This window comes from Nylanderia fulva, unplaced genomic scaffold, assembly GCF_048542155.1.
Source record: "Nylanderia fulva isolate GAGA-0341 unplaced genomic scaffold, ASM4854215v1 Scaffold68, whole genome shotgun sequence".
Lineage (NCBI taxonomy): Eukaryota > Metazoa > Arthropoda > Insecta > Hymenoptera > Formicidae > Nylanderia > Nylanderia fulva.
This window is the reverse complement of record NW_028190786.1, coordinates 453408-477624: the sequence shown is the minus strand read 5'-3', so window position 1 is coordinate 477624 and position 24217 is coordinate 453408. Positions and strand designations below refer to the sequence as shown.

Here is a 24217-nt window from a genome sequence, read left to right as displayed (position 1 = left end):
TATATATATATAATTTTTAAATAAATGATCTTGGATCAGATTTTAATATACTGCTAATAGTAATATAATTTCTATTACTTTTTGCGGCAATAAAAACGTAACAATCGTTATAAGAATTATTTTTGAATATTTATAGGCAAATTGGAGAATTAACTGAAATTATATATATTTTTAATGATTAAAAAATAGGTAAATGCGCTTTAATTTGGATAATTACATTATATTTAAGATAGCAAATCTTTATTTTGCGCAGCTTTTATAATATAATAATTACTTTTTCGCATACGATTGAACAAAGTGAGATATATAATTACATCTTTACAATTAATGACTCTGACAAATTCGAGTCAATCGATTTATAGAACCTACATTTGTATTAAGGAAATTTAAATTATCTCCAACTAGCTAATAAATTACGAATACAGGAGTGCTCCGATAAGTATACTTCGCACAGAACACAAATCACAAAATCACAGCTATATACATTTACACTTAATTGTCCTTCTTCATTCGATTCGACGTCATTCTGTATATGATAGAATCGCGTCCTGGATCCATATCCGCAATTGCAACTGAAAATATCAAGATTTTATTGATTTCGAGAGAGGATTTTATCATCAAGTTTCATAGTTAATTCGATAGCAAAAGAAAAATCAGCACACAATTTTTGAATTTTATTTATGTACATAATTTTTCGTTTTATGAAAAATCCTAAATCTATTCAATATTTAAAGCATTCAATTTTTTTTCACGTAATAAAATTAAACTATGTCACGAACGAGAAATTATATGAATTTTTTCTATTATTTCTTTTTATATGTTAAAATACATTTGCATATCATTTCCTACGTTCAATATAAATTTATAAAATATTATAATACTGCAAACTTTTCCTTTATATATTTTTGTGTATTAATTAATGCGTGTATATATAATTCCTGAAAATGTGTTCTATATCATTTATAATTAATCCAAATTTATTATTTAATAACCCACAAAAATCGAAAAGAATTTTTCATGTATTTTAGCAATCTACATTATTAAACGCAAAATGATATAGGCGAAAAAATTAATTTACTTCGCAAGAAAAATATTCATTCAATGTCTTCCTCTTGACATCATAATCAGATCGTTCAAGAAATAAAATACGTACTGCAAATGGCTAACAGCGAGAAGAAGAAAATAACGCCGAACCACAGCATTATGTTGAAGATGACAGGATAGTTTTCCGTGTAAGTTTTCGAACGGCCGGAAAATTCAGGCTGAAATAGAAAAATCGATGTAATCCCGAACAGGCAGAGGCAGCAGTTTTTGAGAAACCTAAAAACTTCACAATTCTCCAGTATAAAAACTATCTCTGTGATATATTATACTTGCTATAATAAATTTATTAAGTAGCATTCTACGTTCTTTTTATTACTTCGCGCAAAATGTCAAAAAAATTCAGCAAAATATTGATGCACACAAAGAGGCTCTCGTAATTAACATGATGTTTCATGATTTTCGAGAGAGACTCGTCAATGTAAGATCTACTCTTGATACTCTTCTAAGGCTAAGCATTTAATTGTCCGATTAAATCTTTTCCAACGAAGAGTTTCAATTAAAAGTTTTGTCCACTCGTCAGTTTATTGTCATTAAAATATTATGCATGCAAATATCAACACGCTAAATTCTCCATGCAAAAGTTTATAATTTTGCGCTTGAGAAGAAGATGGAAATAAGCTCTCGAAATTGTAAATTCTAATACATACATATTTAGAAAAAATTATAATTAAATTTCTTTGTAAAAACTTTTTTGTGGACTTATATCCTTCTGCTTCTCAGATGCAGAAATGCCAAAACAAATCTCACTATAAATCGTTGCCTAACTAAAGAAATTACTATGATTTTAAGCGTCATATAAGCATTAACATCAATAGCAGACTACTATATACAATATCTCAATGCAAACAAAAGTCATGTAATCATCAAAAGTTTCAAGAGAAATTTAAGCAAAACTGGATAAGTGGAAAGAAATCTTTTTAACTTTGGCATTACTAAAGAGAAAAAGAGAGAGAGAGAGAGAGAAAGAGAGAGAGAGAGAGAGAGAGAGAAAGATAGAGTACGTCATATAAAGAAAAGATTAAATTAATATCCCTACAACTCAGATGTTCTAATATTCCGATAATAATTTGGCAGAACAAAAACAATTGAAGGGCCCAGGAAAGAATTTGAAGAGTCTCATATACTTTCTCAATTTTTTCATAATTTTATAAATTTTAATTTTCAACCTATATATAATATAGATTAAAAAATTATTTAAATTATTTCCTTTTAATTCTATCTTGATTGTAACATATATGTAGAGCTATATCTGTTAAATGTTGCTTCTTCCGATACTTTTTTTGCCATAAATTTATTTATTAAATTTTCTGACATTATTTTCTAACATTAAAAAAAAATTTTTCTTTCTCGATATATCATATATATGCATATAGTCTCAGTTTTGTTATGTAGAATGAATAAAATAAACATTACGTGTGATCGAACAATGTGCAGATTGTATACAAAAAAGAAGAGACAGACCCATCTGATTTTCCCCTAGACCCATCGATGCATGTTAATACGCATGTTAATATGTACCTGTCCTATTGTCTGTGTGTTAGTATCTATCTTATGCTCCTTATTAGCGGAGCCCAGGTCGGACTTTTCCTGAACGCCCGTACGTTCAGTAGTGCTGTCGATAGTGTTGGGCTCGCTAGTACTATTCATACTATTTATCTCCTCTTCGTTATTACTTTCCCCGTCTCGTTCGCCGTCTCGCTACAATCAGTGTTGTTCAGTATCTCAGTAAGCAAAGTGATTAAAGAACATCAACTTTTTTTCTTCAAGACTCCGAGGATACTAGAAGAACTTCAGGGCTTTTTAAACCTCCCGCCTCCTCGCCAACCATGTTGAAATTGTGACGTCATAGGCGAGAAAACGCACACTGAAAATTCTTTGATGCCGTTTCGAAAAAAAAATAGATATTTCGATGAAACAGCACTTCATATGCCTTTAGTACACTCTTAAAATACCTCGAAAATTACCCAAGTCTCAAACTGACGTCATTGACGTCAAAATGACATGTTGATGTTTAATGACATTATGTTGATGTTTAATGAGTCAGTTTGCTACCTATGGATATCACTTCCCTTTATAATCAATCAACAGCTATAAAATGATTGTAATGAGGTTCAGTTCATTCATTCTTTGCGCATACGCAGTCATTCCGCATAACAGAGTCTGATATCAGATCATTTTACGGTTGTTGATATCGAGGAAAAAGAATAGTTTTCGAGGTATTTTAAAAGTATGCTAAAGCCATCTGAAGTAGTAGTGTTTCAAAGTTCGAAATATCTTTTCATTTAAAAATATCTAAGAAATTTCAATGTGTGCTTTCTCGTCTCTGACGTCATAATCTAACATTGTGACGCCGCGGCGTGGTGAGAACTCAGAAGTCATTTTGCAAGTACCTGAATTTATCGATCTTGAGGCTTCTACATACATTTTTATTGATTTCTAAGGATATATTAATTTTATTTTTTCCTATGGTATATACATTTAAATTTATCAAGTCCTATATATTGTAAAAAAATTTTATTAAAATATTAGTGAATCTTTTCAATTTTATCAAAATTTAAAGAGATTAAAATATTCCAGGATTTAATTTGATGAATGTTTTTTTTGCGGAATTTTGCTGAATTATAATATATGAATTAGAGAAATTGTACAACGGAAACACTGAAAAAAAGGAGAAGACGATATAGATAGATATCGGCCGGTTGATGATAAGTTTGTAAGTTTTCGTTGATAGAGTATTTCGAGTAATTCGTTGTGTTTTCGCGCGAGATTCATGCAGAAAAAAAACTACCTCTAAATCGGAAAAAAACACTGTCAATCAATCAAATTCATGCAATGTGATTCGACACGGTACCTTGGCGAAAAAATTATTAATGTCTGAATTAATTGGCGCTCCCTTTGCACCACCAATGGATTTAACACTGTTAGTCTTATAAGCCTACAAAATATCCCGTAATAATTATAAAAATAGTACAGATGGTGTAGATGGATAGTTTTTTTAAAGTAAACTTTAATATTGATTCTACGTTTGATATCATAAAATATTATAGGTTTTACTGAATAAAAATTTGTGCTTGTATTGGTCGATTAAATTTATTTCTTGATTTTTTTACTAGCGATTTAAAAATCCATCAAATATTATAATTGGAGTTTAGCTGTTAAATAATTGTTAAAATTTATATTTCATAATATAATCTATAGTCCTTATTAGAATTCCAAATTAAGAAGTAACTAATCAATTGATGAAAATTATAATACTTACTTAGAAAATCAGTTACTTTGCTGTTTTATAATAAAATTAATTAATCATAACAATTAGAACACTTAAATATTCTTAAAAAATAGGCAAAATTCAATCAGCTGTAATTTCATTAAAAATGCACAAAATTCAAATGTCAAAAGAGTTTTTTAAAGCTTGAAATCTACTTTCAAAAGCTCATTTTTTAAATGTTTTTTTTTAAGTTTTTCATGGTGACCACTGTTTTTATGAGGCAAAAAGTATAAAACTCGTAGAAAACACTCGTAGAAAAATATTTAAACACTATTGTTAAGAAAACTTTAAGCTTCCACATCAAAAAGTTGAAAAATTTAGTAAATCTTGTTTTTTATACACATAGCAGGTCCGCAAAATGAGAATAAAATTTCTAATTTTGTCCAATTCGTAGTTCTACATGTAAAAATTACTAAATTAACAGAAATTAAAAAAAAAAGTAGTGAGCGTTCGAAAGTAGATATTTTAAGCTTTAAAACCCTTTTTTGATATTTAAATATGCATTTTTAACAAAGTTACAGCTGATTGAATTTTGCCTATTTTTTAAAGAAAATTTAAATGTTCTAATTGTTTTGACTAGTATATATTATGTGTATATTCTTGCAATCATAAAATGATCGAATATTGTAAATAATTTGGGTTTAATAAAAAATAAATAAATGATAAATGTTTGTAATTATACAGTCTCATAATTTAATGCATTATAATAATATAATGAAGATTCTGGTAACTTAAAAATAAAATTGGAAACGGCAAATAAGAGCCACATAAAGGTAAACGATTAGAAAATAAAGTAAAACAATGATGTTAATTGTCTATTCTTTAATATGTATATTAAACGTTTCGACTCACTTCGATTCATCTTCAGTAATTTCGATTTAATTTATGGCTAATATATTAGGGTTTTATTTATGGCTATATATATTAGGAATGTTGCATTACGACTCTACATCAATCCTTCTAACGTCTTGAACTATTCAGAGGTGATCATGCGAGAAATGGAATTAGTTATAATGACACTCTAAGTATTTCTAATATACAGTACCATTGTGAGTATAATAATTGCGAAATTTCCGTCTCGATAACTTGATTTTATCAATATCGTTATAACCGAATTCTTATTTACAGTTGTAATGAAATAAATTACTGAAGATGACTTAAAGCGAGTCGAAACGTTTAAATAGTATATACTAAATATATTAAAGAATGGACAATTAACATCATTGTTTTACTTTATCTAATCGTTCACCTTTACGTAACTCTTATTTGCCATTTTCAATTTTATTTTTTAATGCATCATTTTCAACCATTTATTTTACTATTTTTAATGCAAGATTTGTCGAATACAATCTTCCTTGTATCTGACAGATCTTGGATCGCTGAAAAATGTGTAACTTTGCAGGATTCAAGTAGTCTACGTAGAAGTCTACGTAGAAGACTAATAAATGTGTACATTTTCATCCACTTCATATTTTTTTCCTTATAGACAAAAATAAACCATGTATTTTCTCAATGATTTTTTCCCGCAATATTTCAGCTAGATCTAACAATAAGTGTATCTTGTATGGAGATGTATTTATAATATAATTAGATTGATAATTAAAAAGATCGTTATAAACTTATTTTTGTTTTTAAATATTATTTTAAGGTTCTTGGATTCTTGCCATGTTAGATTGTGATCAGAGGCGAGGAAGCACACGTTGAAAATTCTTAGATGCCATTTTTTACATGAAAAATTATCTGAAGTGCTGTTTCATCGAAATACCTTTTTATTTCGAAATGGCATTTAAGAATTTTTAGCGTTTTCTCGTCTCTGAAGTCACAATTCCAACATGGTTGCCAGGAGCCTTAAATCTTTATAATTTTTTCAATCGATACAAATAGTTTCTCTCAAATACACTCACTCCAAAAAAAACCGTACACTTAATTAAAAGAGTAATAGCAAAAAGACCTGTTTTTTCGCCCATTTCAATCTTTCAAACTTTTTTTATGCCAAATAGTACTATATGATGAGACATTAATCCCAGAGAAAATTCAAGATGAGCATAGGCACGGTTCCGGAGATATGAAGAAGTGAAAGTTATAGTTTCTCATACACCCTGACTAGAAAACATCACTTTCACCCCCTTGTATTTCCGGAATCGTGCCTATGCTCATCTTGAAATTTTATTGGGATTAATGTTTCATCTAATAGTACTATTTGCCATAAAAAAATTGAAATTCAAGGTCCAAAAAAAATGGGCGAAATTTGCCATCACTCTTTGGAAAAAAATTACCAAATTTCAAATGACAATAACTTCGAAAATAATAAAGATAGAAATGTTTCTAAAAAACAAAAATAAACCTTGGAATCTCTACTTGAAGAAACTACTTATTTCAATGTTGCAAGATAAATTTATTAAAAATGGCGAATGACAAAACGAGAGCATATAAAATTGAAAAATAATATGTAGTTTGAGTTTGCCAATGCACATGGCGTGAGTCAAATGTCGTAACGCAATGGGATTAAAAGCATATGATAGTACAGTTTCCCCTTTAAAATGCGGTTTTATTCATCTCGATAATTTTTCGCCGAGATATTCGTATTTGAATAAAAAGCTTTCTTTTTACTTTAAATGCGAATAACTCTGCGAAAAATGATATCAAGATAAATAAAAAAGCATTTTAAAGGGGAGACTCTGTATTATCATATACTTTTTAGCCCATTGAGTTGCGACATTTGACTCACGCCATGTACATTGACAACTCGAACCATTATTTTTCAATTTTGCATACTCTCGTTTTGTCATTCACCATTTTTAATAAATTTATTTCGCAACATTGAAATAGATTCTTCAAGTAGAGATTCCAAGGTTTATTTTCATTTTTTCGAAACCTTTCTATTATTATTATTTTCAAAGTTATCGTCATTTGAAATTTGGTAATTTTTTCCAAATTTTAAGTGTACTGCTTTTTTTAAAGTGAGTATATTCACGTAGTTTTATGTTCAAAATATGATAGAAATTGTAAATTGCGTATAAAGTTAAGCTAATATTAGTACTTACCAGAGTATCTCTACGCTGTCTCTCAAGGTGCACAGAACGAGTGTTTCTCACCTTGCTGGCATCATTCGTGAATGCCGAAACAACAACCTAAAACGTTCGTTTTTTGAATGACTCTATAATTGTGTATTCAATTGGTATGAAAATAGGCTAACAATAAGAATTGGTCAAAAATATAAGTTGACAATTGTTACGCATAAAATTGCGAGTAAATTGGCGCACCTGGCCATCATAAGCAATCACAAAAGACTTGGATACGCGTTCCATTGCATCTTTCAGTAGCGTATACGCTTCATTGGATACTGAATTGTTTCCATGAAGATCTAAGACTGGTTTAAGGGCTGACACCACCAGCCAATAGACATCCGTGCTAGAGTCATGTTTCTTTACGGAGGACACTTTGTCAGCGATAGCGTGAAGAAGTTGCATCTCCTCTACGAATTTGCGATCCTCCTCGATTTCTGAACTTAGAAACTCTAGTTTCTCCATGTTAGTTGGCTTCAGTTCGCCGAGAGCTGATTGGCCTAGCTATATTTAAAAGATATCAGAGTCAATCAAAAATTTAAAGATAAAACAAAATGTAGATACAGACAAAATATAAGTATCGAGTACTAAATCCTCTCTTAGAAGAAAGAGACATAAAATTAACGGAACAAAAAAAAGATTAATTTATATAAAAATGTATTGTTAAAGAAAACTGTCTTTCTAACTAGTTCTTTATTTAATACTTACAGCATCAACTCCATCATTCAAGTTAATCCTGATCAAGGTATTATCGTTGCTCCGTTCCTCCACTCTGCTTCTAAGTGCTTGCCAAGAGGCCTCTTCTACCTCATCAACACACAAAGGAAACGTGATTTCGTCTTTTAAGGATGGCAGGATATCTATTCCATCAATTGCCATAACAGCCAAAGCGTTTGGCATCGTAAATGGATCCCAAACAGTTATGCTATGATCAGCATTCTTCTGCAAGATCACACAAAGCATGTCAAAGATCTTCAAATATAACATACAGGGTGTTTCCAGGTTAAATAGCCAAACTTAAAATACGACTTTAGGACCTCAAAACAAACAAATATTTTATCTGGAAGTTTGCTCGCAAATACTTCCTTGCAGAGATATTAACTTTTTGAAATTTTGAAATATAGAAATAAATATTAAAATAATTAAATTTATCCTCAAAATATTTAATAATTACCTTACATTGATTATTGTAAAGCAATAAAGAGCATTAAGAAGATCCAATATTTTACATTATGGTCAAACAGTTTCATCGAGATTAATTATATACCTGCTTTCCAGTATAACCAAGAGCTGTGGATAAGATTTCCTTGAGATTGCTTTGTTCGATCTCTCCATTCACAGTGAATTCTACACTATCAGGCGAATGAAGAACGACGAATTCGCCACTGGCATAAACTAAAAACAAAGACACTAGAATAAGCGTAACACTAGAATAAAAATGTTTAACAAGTGTAAATTTTAGACAAGTTTGTAAAATTCATAAAAAAAAAAAAGAGCTATCTCGCTCTAAAATAAATTGGAATATGTATTTAAATATTTATGTATAAATTTCTTGTTGGGAAAATGAGTTGATTTTCACAGTCAGAAATTGAATCGCAAACTTGAAGCAGTATTGCGATATTGTTTCTCGAAAAGTTATTCTTGAAAGTGAAGGAAGAATTTACCTGTGGTAAGGATGGCGAAAAAAAGCGAAAGCTGTCGAAACATCATCGCGAGCGAGAAAACTTAAATTCGGAAGACACTCCCTCGACACCGATCAATTTCGGATACGATCATGTGATCGCGTCAGATCACATGTGAGTGAAACATAGATACCATGATATAAAGACAAGGGTATGCTCTTGCGCATGGTAACGCTAGCTAACCAATGAGAATTGCAGTCTGACTACGTCATCATTAGGCGTCAAATTCGAAGCGCTTATTCTTATATTTGCCGAGTACACGTAGAGAAAGCTGAAAAATAATTACTGCCACTGGTGATAATCAGTAAAATAAAATATATAATAAATAATTAAGTAAACAATAAACAATGTAATTACGGAATAAACGAAAGGCTCACAAGAGTGATGAATAAAAAGTGTCACATCAGTTTATAAATTAGCCAACAATAAGCTAAAATTAATCTCGGAATACATTACAAACAATATTGGATACATTGAAATTATTAATTAAAAATATTAATTAATTGTACTATTTTTCAGTAGCATTAATGTAGCAATTTTATTGTTTATGTATATTTTTTTCAAAACACATGAAGTGAAATAATATAAAAATTAGCTGAAAGGGAAATAAATAAAATTTTAGTACTTTACTTGAAAAATTGAGAATTTATTTATTTTTTTATTTTATCAGCCGAAGTGATCCGAACGTAGCCGAGGCTGTACGAATGTGACGTTGGCAGGCTGCTGCGCAAGAATGTCTTAAATTCGTCCAGCGGATGAGCATACTCTTGTCTTTATATCATGGACCGTACGTAATTATATAGATAGTCTGCACTTATATATACATATATATACTTGTAACACCACGTGATTTTTTATTCTTCTGCGCAAGTGCAGGAGCGGTTTATTTAAAAAGAAAAAATCTCTATTAAACATTTTGTATTTGCAATTAAACATTATATATTTTTGGCATTCGACATTTTTGGTATTATAATTACATTAAATTTCATTATTAAAATTTTGATTATTTTACAGAGAAATTAAAATAAAATAATTATTTAATGTTATATAAATATATTAATATGAAGCACTAATTTTTATAAAAATTAATATAAAATAGTAATGCTAATATATTACATAACTATTACATTAAATACAATTTAATATAAAATAGTAATGCTAATATATATTAAGGCGTTAGACCATTATGATTTGTGTTTTATTTGTTATACACGAGTTTTATTAAGTTAGCTTATTTTTTTCGAATTAAATTTTATGATTATATCTATATATATTTTTTAAATGTTTTATATTTCCTTGTAATTAAAAATTATAAATTACATTTTCAATTTATTTTGTTTGCTCATAAAAAGTTCTCAAAATTTACATTATTTTTTTTCGGCGTTAAGGTCGCCTAACACCTTAATAATAAGTCAACAAAATGTTAGTGTATATAACCTATATATATATATATATATATATATATATATGTATATGGAATTAAAAATCAATGTATATGTATATAAAATTTTAAATTGCTTTGTTTTCGATTTTTTTGATTAAAATTGAGAGAAGTGATGCCTATCAAATAATAAAATGTACCCAAGATAGTATTTCCCACATTTTGTGTTATAAAACTCATAAAAAAACCATTTTTTCTTTTAATTATGACAATAAATTCGAAACCAAAGCAATTCGAAATTTTAACTTAAAAATGACGTTATCCTAAGGTTAACGCATTTTCGGATTTATTTTTGTTCTGAATATTTTTGAATGTTTTGTTTATATTTTAAATATGTGAAATTTATCTATTATCGTTAAATTTATTCGTATATTATTTAGTATTAATATTTATATAAAAATTAATTAAATTTACTAAATGTTTATTATACATAATTAAGTGATAAATATAAAAAAACATTGTTAATTTATACTATTTAATACTTAAATAATCCTGTTATAAATAGAGAATAAAAGATGGAGTTTTAATTTTTATTACAGCTGGATGTGTTATATAGTTAAGCTGTCTCAAATATGTACTGTAACTTCTTTCTCTATTTTTGATGGAGCACACTTTGAAAATACTTCATATCTCCGAGTATCTTACCAAGACGTTGCTCTGCTTTTGCTACAATTCTTGTATGTAAATAATTCATATTTTTCATATAGCCCATGAATTCATATTTATATATCTAAAATAAATATTATTTTTATTTTTATTCTTTATTAATAATCACTAATTTTATAATTAATTATCTTAAAAACATGCGAATATTTGAAATTATTAGCATAATTATATAAAAAAATATATAAAATATCTTAGGAAAAAAGAGAAAAATGACGCCTAATACATTATATACAATATAAAATATGTAGTACATTCTGATAAAAATAAATATCACATTAAAAACTTTATAAAATAATTAAAAAATTTACCTGGTTAATTTGGGACTGAGAATACACATTATTAATAACCACAATGAATATTGCTAACATATTCATTTGTCTGTAAGAACAAAGCAGTACGTATATATAGCTTTATAATTAGTACATAATAAACTTTTATGATTATGTGCAATTTATTTTTATAAAAAAGGATGTTATTACCTGAGCTTAAAAAAATCTTTATTAAACAAGAAATTTTGAAGTACTATCTTAGAATGTCTTGCAAAAATGTATAGAAAAACATGAGCAACTTGAGCACGTAAACGTTCTTTATCTTTGCTATTTTTCTTCAACAGAGTTTCGTCAAGTAAGTGACACTGTTTTAGGATATTGAAGACACTTGAGGGATCTTCAACACAAGTATGAAGCATCAACATTTCATAATTGATTCGATTTTTATATATTCCAGGTGCGGCGGACCATATCTCAGACCATTCAGTACTATTTACAGTCTTTAAACCATTACAAAAAGCCCAATATTGCTGCCCAGATAATTGGAAATTCCTACGATATACCAAAAAGAAATATTTTATTTTTCTACGTTTGTATCTCTTTTATTTCTTATTATCAATACTTATTGTCCGCATATAAACTCTTCATATAATATTTATTAAATATTTAGAAATAAAGTCTATACATAATCAAATATAAATATAAAATATTTATATAAATATACATATAAATATAAAATATTTAGAAATAAAACCCATACATAATCAAATATATAAATATAAATATTAAATAAATAATTAATATAAAAGATATATGTATGTCTTTATTCTGTTGTCTAAATATCTGGTTGCATATACAGAAAGAATAGTAAGAAGAAAAATGGAAAAGTAATTAGAAATATATAATTAGAAATATAAAGTTTGTATTATTTTTTATAAAAGAATTAAAATATTATATATAATAAGGAATCTAAAAAAAAATTATGAATCTAAAATGATATATAAAATTTATATATAATTATAAAGAACATATATCTTTTCTCATTTCATTAAATTATATTTTTCCTCAAAAAAGAACAATGAAAAAATTATTCTTTTAATTGTTCTTCAATTATTTATTATGTGTCATTTTTTCCGCGTATATACGAACCAAGATTATGCAAATGAAAAGAGATATATACGGGGCATTCCATATGAAATCGGACAGATTATATTGCGACCAGAAGAGTTTTCGCTCAAAAAATTTTTCTGACGGCTCAAAATTTAAGTATCAGTGTAAACTTTCGAATATGCCGTGTGGCACGTTTCTAAATTAACACTGGCTGATTTGATATGGCGACTAAAACGTATAAAATTGTAAAAAAACTGAATAATTGATAAAACAAAAATCATCACTCTTCTGGTCGCAATCTGTCCGATTTCACATGGAATGTCTTATATACATATATCTAATCTGGCAAAAATTTACTAAAAATAAATATGTAGCGCCTAATCTGGTATACCAGTGAAAAATTGTATTAATGTGAAATGTAAAGTGTAAGTCTTTGAAAGAAGTATAAAGAAAGGATTTCTAACATACTATAATATGTATATATAAATAGATATATTTTATACATAAATATATATACATATTTATTTATATTTTATTTTTTATAGATTTCTTTTTCACCGTAAAATATAAAGCGCACGAAAGATTCACAAGCTCTCCACATATAGAAATAAAAATGTAATAATTATTAAGAGACACTTACTTATTTTTCTTAATATAACTTTGCATGTACGTTTTTAATTGCTGTTTGGTCATATGTAAGCATATAGGATTACCAATGATACATTGCCATCTTGCCAGCTCTTGTTTTAAACATTTGTCAAGATTGTTGTTGGTAGGTACCGTCAGATTATACATTTCCGTATCAATTTGTTTAAACAATTTTGTTACATGTACTTCCTACAATTTTAATAAAAAATGAGTCTTTCTGCTTAGCCATTAAATAAATTATAAATATTATATATATATATATATATATATATATATATATATATACATATATATATATATATATATTTTATTTTAATTTTATTGTAAGTAATTAAAATATGCTTTGAATTAATAATTGTTATATATTTCTTACGTATTGAGCTCACATTGCTAATTTCATAGATAAACAGTATAATAGAAAATGCAAGTACCTTTAATAATTCTCGATTTTCTGATAATTTTGTATACGGGAACATATTTGCCATGTATTCAAAAATTTTTATCATGGGATACCATGCCACGTAATCTTTCTCTCGCTTTAAATAGCTTGCGAGTTCCCAGAATATGGAGAAATTAAGTCTTTCAGTTTTCGCCATATAGAATGCGTCATCAATTATCTGTGCTCGATTGAGAACATGTATCTTTTTATAGTTTTCAGAATTTAAATAAACTGCAAGCCTCCACCAATTCTCAGAATCATAGTTGACGCGATAAAAACCTATTATTAAATAAATAAATTTTATCAATTATATTTTAGTCAATTATGTAATAAAAAATATTTTGAATTATTATATGTATTTCTCATATTTTAAGCATGTATACATTGTAATAAAAATTGAGCGCATTATCAAAATTTTTATTTTTATTAAATCTAAAATTATATCATACCACATAAAATTATAAACAAATTTAAAAAATTAAAAAATTAAACGATGTAAAAAATTGTTTAAACTTAAACTAATTTTGAAAGTTACAAAAATTATAAGTACTTTTATAAAGTACGTTTAATCTTAACTTTAACGACAATGTTGCAATATATACTTAATACAATATTGTTTGTATAATATGAATATGTGAAATATAAATTCAATTTTTATAAATTTGAAAATAAAAATATGTAATATAAATAGATTTTTGTATAATAAAAAGATAATGATATTTAAACATAATGATTTGATATTAACCAGTTTGTTGTAAGTTGACAATAATCCAATTAGAATTATAATCAATTTCAATTTTTATTTCTGGATGGGACTGCGTTAAACAATATTTGATATTCGGGGACGTTGCATCAAAATTGATGTTTTTTTCATTAGTATAAGTTACAGGTATAAAATATTCCTGATCCAGATCGTTATAAAGCTCTTTTGAAATAGTCACACAACTGCATTTAGCATATTTAGAATAATCTCGTGTGACATTTAACACCGTACACCTATTCTGCATAATCCAAATATCCATTATCTTTTTTATATTCCGATAGTACTCTGTAGAATACTCTTCAGGATTGTTAATTATGTGGTTATTTATGACAGCCTGCATAATGTCCCGTACATCATAGAGAATTTTTCTATTATAATAAGTATATCTGTAAAATTTAACATTGTGATAATAAACACGATTTATATATATTATACATATAAAATACATATGCTTATAAAAATATATACAGGGTGTAACTAAACGAAGATATACGAAGCACACCATCAGGTGCAGGACGACAAACTAAATCGAAAAGTCCTGAGCTATTTTTTAATCTAAACTTTATTTTGGGTGCTATAAATTGTTAAAGTTTGCCAATTAGCGCGTGGCTACAGCAGAAAACAGCGTAGACGCCGCCTTAGTAGGCGTACTAAGGCCTATTAGATTTTGCATTAAATAATTACAAATTCATATAAACACACATAATTATATAGATCATATTGAAAGCAACGTGGGGTGGACCTTGTATAAATTTCTCTGATAATATATATTATTATTCCAAAATATTTTTATTAAACATATATATAAACATATATGTGTTTTTCTGTGTAATACTTATTAATTATTTGAAATATAAAACTAAAAAATTATTGTTCAAAATATATATACACGTACATACACACATACACATGTATATACATACATATAATATACATATATTATTTGCATGTAATATACATACATTATATTACTTGCATGTGATATAAATATATTGTATCATTTATATATATTTTATTTCTTGAAATTTGACTTCTTTTGCAAAATCAAATGCAAATTAATAAATAGCATATATTTCATCATTATATCATAATGCTGGTTACTTACCGCATTACCAAATATATTTCAATGCTAGTCTGAAATGTATTACTGATAAGTACTTTTTTGAACATGCGCCACATTACCGCTCCTATAATAGAAACATAAAATATGTGTAAGTATATATGTATATTTTAAATAAATTAAAAGCACAGTTCATACATTTGTAAAGATATAACTATTATGGTATATAGAAAAAATAATTTTAAATAAAAATTAATTTTTTTTCTCTTATAGTAAAATTAAAAAATTAAGAGCAATTAAATGTACAATTAAATGTTTTAATTGTGCATTTAATTGCTCTTAATTTTTTATCTGTTTTTAGATATTTTGATGTGTAGAAATTATAATGAAACCATTGTTTAATCATATTTACAGATTTATGTACAAACATTTATATAAAGATTGAAATATTATATGCACCCCATAATATATGTATATATATATATATATTTATATATATGTATATATATACATATACATATATAATGTAAGTGCATACTTAATTAAGTGCGTACTTAAATATACATAAATATATTATATGCATACATACCTATAATGCGAGAAAAAGGAAAATTAATCGAATCAGTTTTAGTTACACAACTTGTATATTCAATAAAATACTTTATAGAAAAATGATCATTTAAATGAAAAACTTCTTGTTGAATCTGGACTATAAACAAGTCCATCATCCGTGAATCTGGTAAAGCCTATAGACAAATTGATGTATCTGAATAAATATACAATGGTAAAACAAAAATCACATTAACAATATTACATAAAATTATATTAGCTTTTTAAAGAAAAATTTTCTATTTTATATCATAATTAAAAATTAAGTATTTTTATTAGGAATATGTATAACATAATAAATGATATTTAACATAAAAAATGATACTAAAAAATGGCCGAAAAGAAGGAGGTGTATATCGTGTTTTATATTAAAGAGCCGATCTAATATTCTTATTATCAAAAAATATAATTTTAAGATTTTTTCGAATTATACTAACATAATATAAACATATTATTTGATCCATAATATATTTTTTCCAAATAATTAAGATATTTTAAGAAATTAAAGAAAGAAGAAAAATATACCAGCATTTTTTCTATTTTTAAGAAATAAAAAATAAGTTTTAGAAATGTTTATTTTATCATAATATTGAAACAAAAAATTTTCTAATAATTAACGTTTGTAATATCCTTGTCAATGATATAATAACCTTGTCAATGATATACGTTTCAAGAAACATAAAAAAGCCTTCTTTTAAGAAATGTTGAAACGGACAAGGCGTATTAAAGAGATTTCTAAACCAATGATGCGTTATATCGTGACTAACTGATTGGATAACCATAGTTTTTATTGCAGGAGGATCAAATTCTTCATTATATGCATAATTACTTTCTCTGAAAATTTTAAATAATATGATTATATTGAAATTTTGTTATATATATAAGCTTGCATAATTTGCTTATGTAAAATATGCATATATAATAGAAGGAGGTAGTTTACATTTTGTAAAATAAAATTTAAAAAAATTTAATTAGTAGTAGAATGCATGAATTAATTTTTAATAAATTTAAACAATCCGCAAATTTTTTGTTTGATGTGATCAAATATGATAATGAGATTATTGATAAAAATATAAACATATAAGTATTTTTTACATTAGAAATAAAGAAAAAAATAATTTTAAATAAAAAAATCTTTTTTCTTTTATAACAAAATTAAACATTTAGAGCAATTAAATTGTGCAATTAATACTTCTACTCAATTAATAATTTTTTAAATTCTTGATTTGTTTTAAAATAGAAAAAGTATGTGTGAATGTACGAATGTGGCTATTACATACGATATAAATGTAATTAAGTTATTCTGTAATTTTATAATATATTTGTTATCGTCATTTATTAAAATTAATTATCAAAAATTCTCAAACATAAGCATAAATTTGCGATTTATGAAATTTAGTCTAAATTCTAAGTGTTAAAATAATCAAATAAAATGTACTTGTTAAATATATACCTTCTATTAGTATAATTTTAACAATATATAATACACTGAAAAAATTTATAAAATTAATAAATATTTATTTCAATACCGGTTTATATACATCATTTATTTGAAACAAATAAATATTTATCTGATTTTAAAAATATTTTTTTTAATCAAATAAATAATTTTTGACATAAAATATTATTAGTTTCAAATAAATTAATAATATATATTTATAAAGGAGTAGTGAAATAAATATTTATTCAAATTCAATAATTTTTTTTCAATATAGGTATAAAGAAAAGCGTATATCTTTGAATTTGAAAAATTTTTAATCTAAAAATATGTTTCAATTATATATATATATATATATATATATATATATATATATATATATATATATACTTCTGAAAAATAAGTCCCAACGTTTCGTCGAATTTCCTTTCGAGGTTTGGAAGAATGATAAAATCCAGTTTTGGCAATGCTTTATTGGATAAGGAATTTAAAACCCTGCTGACTCTACCAGCAACCTGTTCAGCTAATGTTATGTATGGTATAAAGTTCGATCTGCACCACATATTAATCGCATTATTCGTCGAATTAGGAACCAGTTTTAATTTTTCAAATATTACAAATGCTACGTCGTTTGGCGACATTGGAAATGTTGTTTTGAATATTGTACGCCTTTCGTATTTACTTATATCTATATATTTTTTTATCGCCATATTCGACAAAACATCGTAAAATGGTTGGTGAGTAATAGAGATATCGAACGTGGTACGGAATTTCGTCTCTTCAAAGCAAGGAAATAAATGTCGGCTCTCTCTCGGCTGGTTCAAATTTGTAAATAACACCCTGCAACATTTGAACATGTTTTAGATGACAAAATGGATTTAGCAATGTTGTAAATTGCAGAATGTATACCAGTGCAATGTAGAAAATAAATAAATAATAAAGTAATATTAGAAAAATATTCGGCATATTTTACCATTAATTTACATTATATTATATATAATTTATAAGCAGTAAAGGATAACAATTTCTAAATAAAAATTTGAATATTTATATATATTTTTAAATCTCTTTTATAATTTATATTTTTTATAACTGTTTATACATAAGCTTAAAAATAATGTTATCTGAAAATTATCTAAATGAATCGCCATATACTTTTATCTTTTATCTAGATATATTTAAAACAAAATAATCTTTAACTTGACTTATCTAATTGTAAGATAAATTTACATATTTTTATCTCATCTTTATCTAGCTAATTTTAAAATCATCTATAAGCATAACACTGTCAGTGCAATATAAATAATATTTGAAAGATGTCACATTTGGCATATTAAATTATTAATTTACATTATAATATATTTTATTACAAAAAAAGCTAAAATATAAATCATACAAAATACTATTTTTATTTAACGTATAAGACGGGCAACAAGAGCCAAATCGCGGATGACAATGCGTTATCCTAACGAAACTAAATAATTTTTCGTTAGAATTAAATACCGGTGCACAAGGCACCAAATTTTTACTTGGACACGGCCAAGATTTTAAATATGAAATAATCTCATATTTTGAGATTTAATTTCAATACCCCTTTAACCCCCCTACGGAAAATAAATAAATGAATGCAAGAGAAAAATATAGATCCGAAAATCGCTGAATCGGGAATCGAACCCGAGACCTTTCGCTTGCCGGGCGACTGCTCTTCCTAAATCTCAAAATATGAGATTATTTCATATTTAAAATCTTGGCCGTGTCCAAGTAAAAATTTGGTGCCTTGTGCACCGGTATTTAATTCTAACGAAAAATTATTTAGTTTCGTTAGGATAACGCATTGTCATCCGCGATTTGGCTCTTGTTGCCCGTCTTATACGTTAAATTTATATTTATATTACAGAGCCTTGTTAAAACTCTTATACTATTTTTATTGTTTAATTTTCTATATAAAACAATGATAAAGGGCATAGCAGAATAAGCATATATGTACTGCCCCCACTAGAATCTGGTTGAAATTTTTACAATAAGTTGACATTGATGTGAGATTAAATTTCCTAAAAGATTATATTTAAAAAAAAAATTTTATGGGAGTTATGGGGGTAAGAAAAAAAATGGAAAAAAATTTTTTTCTCGAGAAACGGCTGAATCGATTTTGATGAACTAAATATAAGTTATGGGTTTCAATGCTATAATGTTGTTAAACAATTACGGATTTTTTTTTTTACAAAATACGCGTAAAAAAATTTTCAAAATATTTTTGAATTTTTTTATGGGATGCACTAGAGGCACTATCATCATTTTTTCCCCAAAAAATCTTTACGTTTGATTGCATATATATAATACCTTTATTTTAAATGTTCTCCTTAATCGAAGTTGCCTAAATAACTGACAAACACTATTTTCGAAAAAAATAGCAAAAATCTTTAAAAATTACAAATATTGGAACTTTTGCCTGACTTTTCGAAGTAAGTGCTTATTATAATTTTGTAAATATTAATTTTTTTAAATTGAAATAATGTGTAAACAACCAAGAAATGCAATTTTTGAAAAAATATTCGAAAAATGCTTCCCTTAAAAAATTAAAAATATTTGAATCTTCTTTTCGCCAATAGCTTAAAAAAATTTTTTTGAAATAAAAAATGTTATATATTTTTTATGAAAAAAATCGAGGAAGTCTTATTGAGGAAAAAAAATAATTTCGGTTAAAATGAACTAAAACACCATTAAATGTTCTTTTTGTAATTATCTCAATATTTTGTTTGAAAAATACATTCAAAGACAAAAAAATGACCACCTTATTAATGACAATATAATTATTATTTAAATTATAAATATTTAAAATTTTTTTAATTTAAAAAAATCAATGTTTTTAAAAATATATAACTCGGAAATTAATAAAGATAAAAATCTAAAAAAATTTATAAAAGCTACTTTTAATATATACAAAAAGATAAAAAAATGAAGCAAATAAAAAATGGTCAGGAAAAAGTGTTGTTAATTTGGTATGGAATGCCCCATATATATATTGTTACGTCCCTGGATTGCATCCCCTGTATCATGTTGCTATGAGGATAGTTTATTGACAGCCGATGGGGTATTGTTTAACGGTGCCATGTCAGATTCGATCGACAATTTTGAGACCGATCGGTCGTGCGGTTTCGCGATACATTTATTCGCGAATTTCTTGTATCTTCCATTATTATTAAAGTAACTGTTATTATTTAATTACACCTTGTTTATTTCCTTTCACGAGTGCGTGTGTGCAGGAGTAATGTCGCGTTTCCGATAAATATCGCGAAGTCGGTCCGCGGATGTAACAATATATATATACATATATATATATATATATATATATATATATATTACTATATATATATATATATTAATATATATATATATATATATATATATATTATTATATATATACTTTTTATTTTTAATATATTTTTGCATTTATTTACCTAAAAAGATCTCCATCTTCTCTGAATATTGTTTGAAAAAGCTTCGTCTCATTATAGTATCTAAGTTTAAAATTGTAATTTTCGTATTGTATGTTCAAAGTAAACGTTTCATATAAGTTATTAGGATTATATAAGAAGCTATTAGATTCCCGCAGCTCAAGTAAATTGTCGAAATCGAGAATAAGGATGTCCTCTCCATAATGATAATTTATCATCGGATTAAATATGAGACTACTATTAGTCGACTGTAAATTTACATTCATTACTCTTAAATGAGTTGTTAGACGTAGAGTTATGTATCGTACCATACAATTTATGTAAATTTCAAGACTAGACTTGGCATAAAAAGAGTGTTGTGGCATCAGATTTATATGAACAGATTGATGAAGAGGTACCAAACAGCTTTGGTTATGAAAATGAATATCGTTGTACCACTTAATCCTCGCATTTTCATCGACAGAAAAAGCTGTTGTCATTACAACGATAAATAACAAAACATTTGATGACAATTTTAGGAACATCATGGTTGATTTTTGCCTCAGATATCTGCAAAAATATTTCTTTGACAAAAAATGGAACAAAAATTTTAGAGAAATAGGGAACAAGTAAAGATGCAAAGGAAGCACAAAATTGTCAATTTTTGTAAAAAAAAAAAAAACATTTTAAAAATAATTACAACAGTTTGAAAAAAGATACAGAACATATTTGAACAGTTGTTCATACACGAATTTTTATATATTTTATATTTTTATATCCTTTTCCTATATTATGCATGTTAAGATAAATATAAAGTAAAAAATTATGAGCAATTATTTAATTTCAAGACAAGATTCATTTCTTAAATTTATACAATATGTAAATATAAAATAAAAAATTGTAACTATTTAATCTCAAGAAAACATATTTAAGTTAAGTACATACGTTTAAATCAATTATTGTTACCCAAATTGAAATTTGTATATATATTTAAGTTAAGTACATACATTTAAGTCAATTATTGTTACAATACATAATCAAAATTCTTCTTAAGTTAAAAAATCTAAACTTGTTTTATTTCTCACAAGCTTATTTTTTAAATTGATCAAAGTTATGAATAATTAAATTTCTTAGAAAATTTTAATTTCTTATAACTTTTAAATCTTTTAATGCAATTATACATATATTTTTCTCATTATAATATCGTACAAAACAAATTGTTTGAGAGACACAGCATAAAAAATTTTGAATTAAAAATAATATATTTAATTATAAATATAATATAAGCACAAGAATGTATAAAATAATTTTGTCGAATAACTGAGCTTCGTCTTGGTAGTTATATTTATCAATATGTTATTATCACTTTTGTGTCATATATGTACTAAAAAAAACAAACAATAAAAAGCAACTGTTGTACGCTTAAAATTCAATTTATTTGAAATTTTATTGATATATTGGTTTTATGAACAAATTCAACTGATTGTGAATCTGAATAAAAAATGTATTGTATATATAGCTTTTTATTACTTTTATTGTATATAAATTTTTTATTATTTTTATCGTTATATACACATTTTTTTAAGTAAAAAAATTTACTGTTTATTCTTTTTTTACATTTATTACAAAAGAGATATGACTCTAATGTCCATTAGAAAAAATATGTATTAAAACAAAGCACACAAAATGTTTAAGTTTTAATGTGTTATATATTAAAATAATCAAATCATAATACTACAATTCACGCCTAAATTTTAAATATAATATACAAAGAAAATAATAATTGAACTAGAAAGGAACATGTAAATGTGTTTTCTTCAAGATTAAATAAAATATATTAAAAAAATTAAAATTCTGTAATCGTGTCTTCTCTCACATAATTTTATATATGTATATTTAAACAAAATATCAAAATGTTCTGCATTTAACTTACCCTGTTTATTGAATCACGATCCGTTATTAATCAACACTTTGTTTCTCACTTTTGATCTGATCACTTCGGAAGATCATCGAAAACTGACGACGCTTGTGTTATAATAACATATATGATATGAAGTAAGAATATCATGTAAATAGCTAATCATTAAAAAACTAAATTTTTCTGTTCAGCCAATAAATTATTTACAAATATAATATATATATATATATAAAATATACATTTTTGTTGAAAATATTTTATTTCCGTAAATGATTAAAATATGTCCCAAGTTGTTACTTTTGCACATTGAAAATGTAAGTACCTTAAAATGTTCGCGATTCGATGGCACTTTTGAATACGCGAAAATATTTGCTATGTATTCTAAAATTTTTATTATGGGATACCATCTTTCTCCCGTCGAAATAAATATTTCGCGAGTTTCCAGAATATGGCGAAATCAAGTTTTCCACTTATCGCCATATAAAATGCGTCGTCGATGATTTGCGCTCGATTGAGAACATGTATATTTGTATAGCTTTAGAATTTAAATAAAGTGCAAGTCTCCGCTAATTCTCGGAATCATAATTGACGCGATAATAATCTATTATTAAATAAACAAATTTTATCGATTATTTTTATCAATATCTATATCTATATATATATAAGCACTGTCTGTCTGTCTGTCTGTCTGACCGCGAACTACTTTCACATTTAATTTTTTTTCGTAAAGCAAAGAAACATATAGAATTGTATCTTTTTGGCATTCAGCATTTTGCAATTATAATTATATTAAAAACCATTTTATTTTTATTATTTTATAAAAAAATTAAAAGGAATTAATATATAATAATAATAATAATAATAATATTGTAAATATATTAATAATAAAATACTAAAGTTTTATAAAAATTAATACAAAACAGTAACGCTGATATTAATATTAACTATTACATTAGATAAAAATTAATACACAAATTAATATAAAATATTAATGCTAATATATTAACATTAACTATTACATTAAATGTACTAAATAAATATTAACAATAAGTTATCAAAATGTTAATGTTTATTACCAATTATATATATATATATATATATATATATATATTAAAAATATTTTATATTAATTTAAGTACACATCTCAGTATTAATATTTAATAAGGTGTTACATAATCAATATACATAATATAATATATACACACATATATTGCATGTATATGTATAATAAACTTTACGTAAATAATATTAATATTTAAATACATATTTAAAACTAATAATATAAGAGCTTATTTAACGTTAA

At 25.7% G+C, this 24217-nt stretch overlaps 2 protein-coding genes across 5 annotated transcripts; both read right to left on the bottom strand.

Annotated features, from left to right (window-relative positions):
• Positions 1-218: 218 nt before the first annotated feature.
• ATP6AP2 (ATPase H(+)-transporting accessory protein 2) lies at positions 219-9248 on the bottom strand. 4 transcript variants are annotated; one of them, XM_085488307.1, is made up of 9 exons: positions 9102-9248; positions 8705-8832; positions 8146-8379; positions 7636-7941; positions 7417-7503; positions 3956-4039; positions 2623-2802; positions 1154-1262; positions 219-572 (listed from the first exon to the last, which is right to left on the bottom strand). In XM_085488307.1, the coding sequence occupies exons 1-9, from the start codon at positions 9145-9147 to the stop codon at positions 493-495; spliced, it is 1254 nt and encodes a 417-aa protein (XP_085344433.1). In that variant the 5' UTR covers positions 9148-9248; the 3' UTR covers positions 219-492. The 4 variants fall into 4 exon arrangements, with proteins under 4 accessions (XP_085344433.1, XP_029162591.1, XP_029162585.1 ...); XM_029306758.2 differs by lacking the exon at positions 2623-2802 and having other exon boundaries at positions 9102-9247; XM_029306752.2 differs by lacking the exon at positions 3956-4039 and having other exon boundaries at positions 9102-9247.
• Positions 9249-10622: 1374 nt separating this feature from the next.
• LOC114933808 (aminopeptidase N-like) lies at positions 10623-23004 on the bottom strand. Its single transcript, XM_029306391.2, has 12 exons — positions 22930-23004; positions 21021-21566; positions 17953-18402; positions 16775-16958; positions 16105-16261; positions 15561-15642; positions 14438-14841; positions 13685-13971; positions 13246-13442; positions 11706-12047; positions 11535-11604; positions 10623-11290 (listed from the first exon to the last, which is right to left on the bottom strand). Exons 2-12 carry the CDS (start codon positions 21542-21544, stop codon positions 11153-11155), a joined length of 2835 nt encoding a protein of 944 aa, XP_029162224.1. The 5' UTR covers positions 21545-21566; positions 22930-23004; the 3' UTR covers positions 10623-11152.
• Between the last annotated feature and the right edge of the window lie 1213 nt (positions 23005-24217).

Coding starts and splice junctions, on each gene's coding strand:
- LOC114933808 (XM_029306391.2), bottom strand. CDS start 21,544: ATGATGTTCCTAAAATTGTCATCAAATGTTTTGTTATTTATCGTTGTA. Junction 13,972..14,437: donor TGTCAACTTACAACAAACTG/GTTAATATCAAA, acceptor ATTTAATAATAG/GTTTTTATCGCGTCAACTAT. Junction 11,605..11,705: donor AAAGATTTTTTTAAGCTCAG/GTAATAACATCC, acceptor TTGTTCTTACAG/ACAAATGAATATGTTAGCAA.
- ATP6AP2 (XM_085488307.1), bottom strand. CDS start 9,147: ATGATGTTTCGACAGCTTTCGCTTTTTTTCGCCATCCTTACCACAG. Junction 2,803..3,955: donor TTAATAATTTTTTCGCCAAG/GTACCGTGTCGA, acceptor CACTGATTGTAG/CGAGACGGCGAACGAGACGG. Junction 1,263..2,622: donor ACACACAGACAATAGGACAG/GTACATATTAAC, acceptor TTTCTATTTCAG/CCTGAATTTTCCGGCCGTTC.